This window comes from Enoplosus armatus, chromosome 16 (genome assembly GCF_043641665.1).
Source record: "Enoplosus armatus isolate fEnoArm2 chromosome 16, fEnoArm2.hap1, whole genome shotgun sequence".
Classification (NCBI taxonomy): Eukaryota; Metazoa; Chordata; class Actinopteri; order Centrarchiformes; family Enoplosidae; genus Enoplosus; species Enoplosus armatus.
Window position 1 is genome coordinate 2,134,476 of NC_092195.1, and position 10,221 is coordinate 2,144,696.

General features: G+C 47.6%; 2 protein-coding genes across 2 annotated transcripts; one reads left to right on the forward strand and one right to left on the reverse strand.

Annotated features, from left to right (window-relative positions):
• Positions 1–499: 499 nt before the first annotated feature.
• oxsm (3-oxoacyl-ACP synthase, mitochondrial) lies at positions 500–2,573 on the reverse strand. Its single transcript, XM_070922270.1, has 2 exons — positions 1,582–2,573; positions 500–1,020 (listed from the first exon to the last, which is right to left on the reverse strand). The coding sequence occupies exons 1-2, from the start codon at positions 2,571–2,573 to the stop codon at positions 618–620; spliced, it is 1,395 nt and encodes a 464-aa protein (XP_070778371.1). The 3' UTR covers positions 500–617.
• A 490-nt stretch (positions 2,574–3,063) lies between these two features.
• On the forward strand, positions 3,064–9,631 carry ngly1 (N-glycanase 1). Its single transcript, XM_070921733.1, has 12 exons — positions 3,064–3,215; positions 3,928–4,042; positions 4,135–4,368; positions 5,236–5,398; positions 5,525–5,744; positions 6,090–6,211; positions 6,776–6,921; positions 7,397–7,507; positions 7,609–7,794; positions 7,922–8,107; positions 8,762–8,939; positions 9,036–9,631. Exons 1-12 carry the CDS (start codon positions 3,115–3,117, stop codon positions 9,209–9,211), a joined length of 1,938 nt encoding a protein of 645 aa, XP_070777834.1. The 5' UTR covers positions 3,064–3,114; the 3' UTR covers positions 9,212–9,631.
• Positions 9,632–10,221: the final 590 nt, after the last annotated feature.

The window sequence follows — 10,221 nt, forward strand, 5'->3', positions numbered from 1 at the left end:
ATCCAGGGCGTTCGGCCACACTCCCCGGCCTTCATTCACGCGAACCTTTGGTCATATGATAACAACCGGTCACAATACTGTATGGGCTTGAATCACAAATAACCCTCGTCTCAGTTTGAGGACTGCATTTGGTGGCTTTCACACGGCAGGTGAAGGCCAAGACATGCCAGGGACCAGACCAGATACAAAAAAACATATTTTTTTAATTAATTTGTGCCCTAAAGGCCTAAAGTTAGGTCCATCTCAGCACAGTCTTCAAGCTACTCTTGCCTTAAGAGATCTGTCAAATTCGTCCATATTAGGAAATTGTACTGGGCATTTCTTCAATGTTTATTTTATAATTTGTGTTGCTGTTTTATAGACCAAACAATTTGATTAATGGAGAATATAAGTGACAGCTTCATCTCGACAGTGGTCACGAGTTAAGGTTATTTTGACCGTTTTCATGTAAAAAAACAAACAAACATAAAACACAAACATACAACAACTTGCAAAATGTTTAATCTTTGCAGTTTTCAAGCCTAAAATCAGCTCCTACAAACAACCAGTAGTTGTAGAATTATCAATTCCTTTGAAAGATGTTCAGTCAGTGAAACTCTGTCGTGCCCGACTGCTCATCAGACGCTGGCGAGACACAGCGAGGCGTTGGTGCCGCCGAATCCAAATGAGTTTGTGAGGGCCACCCGTCGGCCCGGGGCCCGCCACGGCTGCGCTGCGCAGGGAACGTAGTTCAGGTCGAACTCCGGCTCGGTGCGGTCCAGGTTGAGGGTCGGGGGCAGGACCCCGTGGTAGCAGGCCAAAGCGGTGAACGCCGCCTCCAGGGCCCCCGCGGCCCCGAGCAGATGCCCCGTGGCCCCCTTGGTGGAGGAGACGGCCAGGCTCGCGGCGCTTTGCCGGAAGAGCCTCTTGATGGCGGCGTTCTCCGCCGCGTCGCCCAAAGGCGTGGAGGTGGCGTGAGCGTTCACGTACGTCACATCTGCTGGTGAGATGCCGGCGTCTCTGAGGGCTGCAGACATGCACCTGCAAAGACATCGCATGGTTACAGATCTGAGGCAGGGTGTCTCAAATATAGGCCGGGCTACATGGGACACAAGAAGTTAAGTTAATCCATTATAAAATTGCACATATATATTATTTTACACCCCTCAAACTGTTTAAATTGATAATAAATGTTGGAAATGTAATAAGGCTGTGGGCGTATTTCTACATGTTATGTGTTTCTGACCTACTTTAAGGGTGCAACATCTTAGAGAGGGTTTGTGGTACTGGCTAACAGAATATAAAGGATTATTGGGGTGCCAGGGTTGTTCTTTTTGCCTATAGAGCTGTCTACTGTGGCGATTCTTTCCCCTCCCTCTTTTAAAATACACATTTGCACTATTTGTATTTTTGTATAATGTTAAAATGAATGAAAAACTCAAATGAGAGAAGATATTGGAAGCAAACATTGGAGGGAAAAAAACATGATTGTGTGTGGCAGAGGTGGGTTTTTGTCCGCTATCCTATTCTATCAATCATCTTGTGACCTGAATCATCAACAACGCCAATCCCCAGGTCGGGAACCACAGAAAAAAAAATCACCTGAATGCTCCATCTCCATCTGCAGTGGGCGCTGTGATGTGGCTGGCATCCCCCGAGAGTCCATAGCCCAGGACCTCTGCATAGATCCTGGCTCCCCTTTCCACCGCGTGGTCCAGCTCCTCCAGAAGGAGCACCGCCGTTCCTTCGCCCATCACAAAGCCCTCTCTCTCTGGGTGAAAGGGCCGCGACGCCTGCGTGGGGTTGTCATTCCACTTGGTGGCGAGGGCGCGCGCCCTGGCGAAGCCGGCTATTGACAGAGGCCCCACGCAGGACTCTGTTCCCCCTGCAACCATAGCAACTGCATCCCCGTGGGCAATGAACCTGGCGGCATCGCCTATGGCGTGTGCGCCCGTGGTGCATGCTGTGGACACGGCGTGGTTGGGACCCTTCAGTTTGTGCTTGATGCTTATGTGCCCAGCAGCCATGTTGACGAGGATGCGGGGCACAAAGAAGGGGCTGACTTTGTTGTAGCCCCTTTCCTGGAAGGCAATGGAGGTGCGAGCGATTTCATCCAGTGACACCATGCCCATGCCAACAGCCACCCCAGTCTTGAGCTGTTCCTCTGGGGTTTTGGGGTACCACCCTGAGTCCTCCAGAGCCAGCTGAGCAGCTCCGAGGGACATTACAGTGGCTGCCGACATGCTGCTGATCTCCCCACGGGAGGCAAACCTCTCCTCCTTAAACTGACCTGGCCCATCCCCTCTGGGTACCAGTGCTGCCACTTTACAGGGAACGGTCTTGTACGCCTCTGAGTCAAGGCTTACAATCCCACTCTGGCCTGCAAGCAGGCGGTCCCAGGCCAGGGCAGTCCCTGTGCCCAGAGGACACACCAACCCTATGCCAGTAATAACAACCCTCCTTCTGTGCGTTCCCGAGCTGTGGTGTCTGGCGTCTCGATTTGGACAAACACAGGCGCTCTTTTGAAGAAGTGCCCTCATGTTCTGTGGCCTCGGCTGGAGTTTAGTCCAGCAGGATAGTGATAAAGCAGACATACTGTTGTCCCTTGTCAAGTTTGACACAGCTAGCCTGTAGCTTTGGTGAAGTCCCTCTTAATATCAGTTGAATAAAGACACAGAGCCAAAGGTGAAAGGCCCTCCAGAGGCGGCTGAACTTAAACTTGCCCGGCCGAGCACAACTTGAAAGATAGCTGTCAATTTAGAACACATTCCTGCAAGGTGAAAACTCGTCCATTCTTGAATCTGCCTGTAACTATATTTAGGTAGACTGTATGACCGCCAGATTCGTTTAACGCGTAAATGTTTATTATTAAAAATGTAATTAAACCCTTTAGAGCAATAGATGACATAGCGGCGTTTAATGAAGCTCATTGTGGTAAAACTAATCAAATAAGATAAAATATTTAACAATATAAAGATACAATATTTTTAAAGCCGCAAACACGCATTCAGGCGTTGATAGGTCAGCTACTAACAGTCAGGACCCAAAACATCTATTAGCCAATATTGCACTATTAGCATTAGCTACCACGCTCAACAGTGAGAGGACTTTTTAGTTTGTGCAAGAAATACCAGTATGGCTGTGTCGCCAGCAGTCACGACGCTGTTTGAGAATTCAAATGAAGTATTTCTAGACGCCGCCAAGCTGTTGCTCACGTACGCGGACAACATTTTAAGGTAACGGCTGCGAACTTGGACGACGCAGTTAACACCGGCGGTGCGTTGAGATGTGATGTGTCGGCTAACGTCAAGCTGCGACTGTATTAGGAAAAAAAAAACTGTCGCTGCATTAACAAGTAAACCCAACGGCAGCTAACACCGTCGCGTCACCGGCAGTGTAACCGCCGGTGGTGAAGCTAACCTGGCTTTGCTTGAGCCCCGGCACATGCCGTTGTTGCCGTTGACACACGGGGCGTCGAACCAAACTGCTAAAAGGAATCTAGCGATGGCAGTTGTCCTTGTGTACTAGAACACCCTGACATAACCCTCTCTGTCGCTCCCCAGGGGCCTTCTGGTTAATTCGGCATACGAATGACTCGCCAGGAAGCAGTTTCTCCGTATTCAGACTCCTAGAATTGTCTCTAAAATAAACGTTAGGCCCAGGAGTGAAGCGATGGCTCAAGTTAAAGTTGCCACATTCCTGTAGAGTCGACGACGTGTGAACAATAGCATTGTGGGTGTAGGAAAATGTGTGCAATGGCAAAAGCAGGTATCGGTACATTTGAGGATATCGCTGCCTCGTTTGCACAACAGACCGCGGTTGTTTTCTAATGATGCCCATTTATTATGTGTGTGTTTGCTTCTCATTTATGAACACATATCCGGTTTGTACGTAATAGTCTGAGAAGCCTCCAGAGCAACTTCCGCATGTGATGTCGCCTCCCAACAGGTATCCCAATGAGGAGAAGTACAGATCCATCCGCATAGGCAATCCCACTTTCTCCACCAAGCTGTTGCCCATCAAAGGTGCTGTGGAATGCCTCTTTGAGATGGGATTCGAGGAGGTAAATAATGCGTGTCAGCTGAGGCCCATTTGGTTATCTGTCGCCGGCCTAACTGTAGGTAAATATTGCAACCTCCTGCACCTCCTTTTCAGGCCGAGACCCACCTGGTCTTCCCCAAGTCGGCGTCCGTGGAACAGCTGAAGCTCATCAGGGAATCCATAGCAGCAGAGAGGGACCAGAGGCTGCACGGAGGACAGCCCGTCCCACCCACAGCTCAGGCTGCCGTGGCAACGGTGGCGGCAGCGGCCTCAGCCTCAGTACCGGAGAGCTCTGCTGCTGCCTCCAGCCAGCCAGTTACACCGCCTCCGCCTCCGCCATCATCTTTGGTAAAGCATTCCTGGTTTAAATGGCAGCAATTGTGATTGAACGTATTGAGCCGTAACGTCATTGTAGCAGCATGATAAGCAGTCGGTAGTATGACCTATACTTTCAATCAGAAAGTATATATAAAATTCTGTTTTTTTTATCATTGGGGAGCAGAGGAAAATGATTAGTGTGAGGGGGCGTCAAGGAGAGAGGGTTTTTATATTTTTCTCATCCCAGATTTATTTTGATCGACCCCTGCCAGATTATCTGCAAAAGAAATTAAAAATAAAGCATCAAATTGCTGCAGATGATGGCCTTAGTGTGTGCCAAATGTCATGAAGGTGCTCTTCGCCATGTGCATAGGCCCTCCTGTTTCTGCGTCTGGGCTTTATCCCTGTCCCGCGTGTTCATTTGTCTGACCCAGGAGTCCAAAACCCAAAAGATACTCCAATTTAAAATCCTGTAAAACAGAGAACAGCATCAAATCATGGCTTGAAAAAAATCAGTCGCTGATCAAAATAGCTGCGGATCAGTTGCCTGACGATCAAAATGACAGTCAGACGCCTGATCTTACACCTACATGTGCAGGCTATAGCGTCTATACTCATAACCGGTTGTCTAGCAGCTCTTTGTTAACAATAGATAGTGGTTGGAATATTTACCATGTTCTGAAAACTGCTAATTCCACTTCAGATGCGCTAATTTGAATGTTACGCCTCTCTGTGCTATTAGTACGGTTTTGTTATTTTAAGATATTGGGGGGAGTGTGTTTCAGTTTTTTTCCCAAGGCAACGAGAGGGTTATCAGTTATGATAAACTGTCCCTCCGTCTCTACTTCTCATTGTTCTGTGGTTTGTAATCTGGATGTTCTCTCGCCTCCCTGCCAGGAGAGCAGCATGAGCTTCTTTGTGACTCTCCAGTCAAACTTTCAACACGTGATGCTGTACGAAAACCCCGAGCTGCAGCTGAAAGCCAGGAGCTGCATCCCTCACCAGCAGCTGTCCTCTGCTGCCCAACACAAGCTGAAGGAGGCGAAAGGCGCCGATCCAGGTGACGTCCCCTCAACCCGTTCGAAAAAGAACCTGGCTCACACTGTCGGCGCGCAAAGAGCCGAGATGTTCCCTTTTTAGAACAGCGGTTCAGTGGGGCCAGCTGACTTGCTCTCCTGTTTCGCAGAGTGCAGACTTGGAATAGAAGATTTCCTGGTGCTGGAGTTGCTCAGATGGTTCAAACAGGACTTCTTCTCCTGGGTGGACTGCCTGCCCTGCAGCCGCTGCGGGGGCCCGACCCAGAACGGCAGCTCCCTCAGCCCAACCGCAGATGACCTCCGCTGGGGAGCCCAGCGAGTGGAGAACCACTACTGTCAGAGCTGCCGACTCTCCACCAGATTCCCCAGGTGTGTGTGTGTGTGTGTGTGTGTGTGTGTGTGTGTGTGTGTGTGAGAGATTGAGAGACATTTTGGTTCAGTTTTTACTACTGCAATGAGGAAGTTTAGGACCAGTTTTTGTGGTATGATTTTAAGGTAGGATATTAAGTTGCAGTGAAATGCGGCCTGCTTGTTAAATCACAGGCTTTTATTTTGTAGTATTCACTGTTAACACATGAAAGGAATTGGTAGTCACGAAGAGTATGAATGGATTTGACTCACGAAACACTTGGAGAATAATGGATTGCTTTCACTGATGTATGTATGTATGTATGTATGTATGTATATATGTCTGCTCTGCATTGTCAACACCAGGTATAACAATCCCGAGAAGCTGCTTGAAACCAGGAGGGGGCGCTGTGGGGAGTGGGCCAACTGTTTCACACTGTGCTGCCGAGCCGTGGGCCTCGAGGCCAGATATATCTGGGACAGCACGGGTATGTACACAACTGACAGATGCAGCGGCACTTTACTGGCACTCCTGTGTCCGACATGTTAGTCTCGCGAATGGAGTTTGTCATTTAGTTCAGCTGCAACGAACAGTTGATTAATCGATTGGTCGCTCGGCAGGAAATTAATCCAGCGACTATAGAGTCATTTAAAGTTGAAAGTCTCTCCGGCTCCAGCTTCTCTAATGAATATCTACTGGTTTCTTTCTGTCTTTTATGACATTAAACTGACATTTGATGATGTCACCTTGGGCTCTTGCAATGTTACAGCAGCATACAGTATAGTGCAATAGAAAAATCAAGATATAATAAATAATAACAATAAAGACAGTTACAGAAAAGCTACTAAAAACGAAAAAAAACAACTATAAATTTTACTTTTCCACTTTCTGCCTTCAAGAATAGAATTCTGTGTGACATACTGAACCAAATTTTAAAATAGGACAAATTTAAGATCTTGAATAAGTTCTTGGTCCGATGTCAGGTCAATCCACGTAGTGTATAAAGTGTGGCTCAGCGAAACTCCGTTCTGCTCTCTCTGCCCCGTTTCAGACCACGTGTGGACCGAGATCTACTCGGCCGCGCAGCGTCGCTGGCTGCACTGCGACCCGTGCGAAGACGCCTGCGATAAGCCCCTGCTGTACGAGGTCGGCTGGGGGAAGAAGCTGGCCTACGTTCTGGCTTTCTCCAAGGACCAGGTCAGGCATGCAGTAGATGTGTGCACAGAATACACCATAAAACACAGTAAAATGACAGCATGGACAATCGTGGTGGTAAAATTATAAACAGATTGTAAACTATCAAAATTGTTGCCCTCTAAATCTTTAGTGTCAGCTTTTAAAAAGTGATTTAGCTCAGTGATTTCCTAAAAACAGCTGGCTACTGCACCGGAACGCATCGTTGTACGTTTGATGATATTGGGGCAAATAAGAGGGTAGATGGAAATGACATTCTAGCACGTGTGACTGGCATTGTTGTTGAGACGGTGTCTTTTCACGTCATGTTATTTAGTAGTTATGACTTAACCTGTTTTCTTTGTCTATATATTTTAACCTGTTATGATTAGCAACCCCCTTTTGGGCCAATCAGTAAAGTGCTGTGTGCTGTTTACTGTAGTTTAAACATGAATCAGGTTCATGTACTTCAGTGTGTGTGTGTGTGTGTGTGATGCAGGTGGTCGATGTGACCTGGAGGTACTCCTGGAAACACCCAGAGGTTTTGTCGAGAAGGACCAGGGTTCAGGAGGCCTGGCTGCTGCACACCATTAACGGACTCAATGCCTCGGTAAGTCCCTTTTACCCCCCCCCCCCACCCACCCCGCAACTTAATTGCTGCACCGACTCGGATGTAAACCACCGTCCATCATCTGTCCTCCCGTACGAAAGAGGCAGCAGTCTCTGAGCCCGGACAGGAAGAAGGAGCTGACGGAGAGGCTGCTTGTCGAGCTGGTGGAGTTTATTTCCCCCCCGAAGAAAAAACCAGGAGAGCTGGGCGGACGCAACTCCGGCTCTCTGGCCTGGAGGATAGCACGGGGGGAGACCAGAGGGGCCGACCCAGGGACCTCCACACAGGTACAGTATATTATATATATATATATATACATATATATGGTGTAATAACCGAGCTTACTCCACACTTAGCGGAGGATCAATATTAGGCTTAGCCGCGGTATCGAGGTGTGTTGTGTGTTTTTCTCAGACTGCAGGTTACACGTTTACCCCGACCGAGACAGAGAAGAGGGACCGGTTACTGCATGTGCGCTACAGTGCCGCCAAAGACGAGTACTGTCGAGTGTCCGACAACTCTGAGGTCATTCGGAGCTGGGATCAGTGTGTATGGAGGAAGGAGTCGGTCTTCAGAAAAGTGGAGAGTGACTGGCAGATGGTAAGTTTCTTATTGTCTGGTGGACAAACCCACACTTTTGAGTTTTAACATACATTTTTTTCCCAGTGTGCTGCGCAGAGGAAAACATATTCTGAATGCTGTTAGGAACATTTAATGGATTTCAAAACGGCGAGAAGTCAAAAGTTAAACACGCAACATTGGTCAAAGTACTGTTTGAAAAACAATTCGTTTCCTTTCCGGATGTCTGTGGCAACCGTCCGACAACCACAACCGTCAGACATTACAGTTAAAGACAGACTTCTAACTGCAGAGGGCTCCACATCCAACAGTCAGGAAGTAAGTACAGCGAAACGCAAGTGACGCCACAAGGATTCGTTTAACCGAGCTGTACTGGAAGGTATGAAGGATCTCTGGGCACGGGTGGTCCGTAAAGGCCCTGTGGCTACTTTTTTTTTTTTTTTAATTTCCTCTTACTATATTTATTGTTATGCACCAAAATGTCAAAGCAAATTCCCTGTATGTGAAGACCTACTTGGCCAAAGAAGAACCTGATTCTGATTCTTACTCAAGCAAGATGCTGCAGTTTGAAAGCTTAATTGTGGCAATACAGTGACGTAAGATGGGAGAATGCAGCATACTAAAGTCACTGTCTTAGATCCTGGCGTGATGACCGCGTCGCGTTTCCTTCCTCAGGTGTACGTAGCTCGAACGGAAGGCTCCTCTCTGGGAAGCATCAGCTGGAAGTTCGACTTTGCCCCCGCCGGAATGAAGATCAAGTCCGTCTCCGTTATGGCCCGCAGCCAGACCTTCCACTCCGGGAAAGTCTGCTGGCACGTGCAGGCAGGCCAGATTACTACAGAGTTCTCCGGAGGTACGGTTACGCAGTAGACATTCTGATTACTCAAAAATGCTGTCGCGTGACACGACCCCTCCTAATAATTTCCTCTCCTGTGTTTTGAACCTTCAGACGGGAAGATGCAGTCGTTCCAGAGTCTGTCCGGCTCCTCGGAGGTCACAGTTGTGGCGGGACTCAGCGGCGGAGAAGGGGAGACGTCATGGCAGCACTCGCAGCTCTTCAGAGAAAGCTTAGAGGGGACCGAGGAGTCTTCGTTTGAAATCCTCATCCACTTGGAAGATGCTTAACATTTGTTGTTTTACTCAAAGTCCTTTTTCACCGAGCCAATGGTTTGGAAAATAGTGTTTGACGACACACCCGTGCAATATTTAAATTTGTGTCAGTCCTCCAGAATGATTCAATATGCATGGCTTAATGGTAGATGAACAAAGACACGAATGTTGTACCTACCGCAGAGTACAGACGTTGTCGCACATTTGATTTTGATTTGACTTATGGGCCAAACAACCTACGAGACATGCAGTCTACAATGTACGTGTGAAGAGTTTTAACCATAAAGCCATAGTTTTTGTAAAATTTTGCCCCCACTGTGAATGTGTCTGTAATTTGTGAGGCATGGAGACATTCGACCCAGCAAACCGGGGGTTGATGCCCTCGTCAGCTCAGGTTGCCCCAGTTCTCCTGCTAGTAATAAACTGTAATTACTGGTGAGTGTGTCATTCAATGCTGGGTGTTTTTTTTACACCCTGCCATGCCCAGTTACATGTATGTGTGTACTTATAAATGGAGCAAATTAATCTATGTGTTGGTGCGATGGAAAGGGCTGAATGTTAGGAAATATATGGTGGTGTAATAAAGATATTTTTGCAGTCTGGTAGTCGAGTCTAGTACAAAGCTATGGCGAGGTGTTAACATTACACACCACACTGTCTGGTCTTTGAGTGATAACAGTGGAGTGGGTTTTTGCCGCCATCTTGCGGTGAAAGAATCGCACGGGTCACTAAATGTTGACTTTTTTCGCATTGGTCGAAGTACCGGTTCCTTTGAAAAGCAGCCACCTGATTGGTCTGTTTATCTGCGAGACGATTCGCCGTCTATCTTGCAGATGGAGGAGCCGGACAGCGGGTGCTGCTTCTAGCTAATATCCGTTTTATTTCTAAATGAAAAGTATTTAACTATATCGTTTTCAAAGCACATCAGTTAAACTTCTGTTTTATTGTGTTGAGCTTTCACATGAAATTGTAAGCCTATTTAATGCGCGCGTTTTGTACAGTATTTATTTTGCAGCAAGTAGCCC

Excerpts from the sequence above, each read along its gene's own strand:
- oxsm (XM_070922270.1), bottom strand. The coding sequence starts at position 2,573 with ATGTCTGCTTTATCACTATCCTGCTGGACTAAACTCCAGCCGAGGCCA. Across the intron at positions 1,021-1,581 it reads GATGGAGATGGAGCATTCAG|GTGCATGTCTGCAGCCCTCA; the intron begins GTGATTTTTTTT and ends ATGTCTTTGCAG.
- ngly1 (XM_070921733.1), top strand. The coding sequence starts at position 3,115 with ATGGCTGTGTCGCCAGCAGTCACGACGCTGTTTGAGAATTCAAATGAA. Across the intron at positions 4,043-4,134 it reads TTGAGATGGGATTCGAGGAG|GCCGAGACCCACCTGGTCTT; the intron begins GTAAATAATGCG and ends CCTCCTTTTCAG. Across the intron at positions 8,108-8,761 it reads TGGAGAGTGACTGGCAGATG|GTGTACGTAGCTCGAACGGA; the intron begins GTAAGTTTCTTA and ends TTCCTTCCTCAG.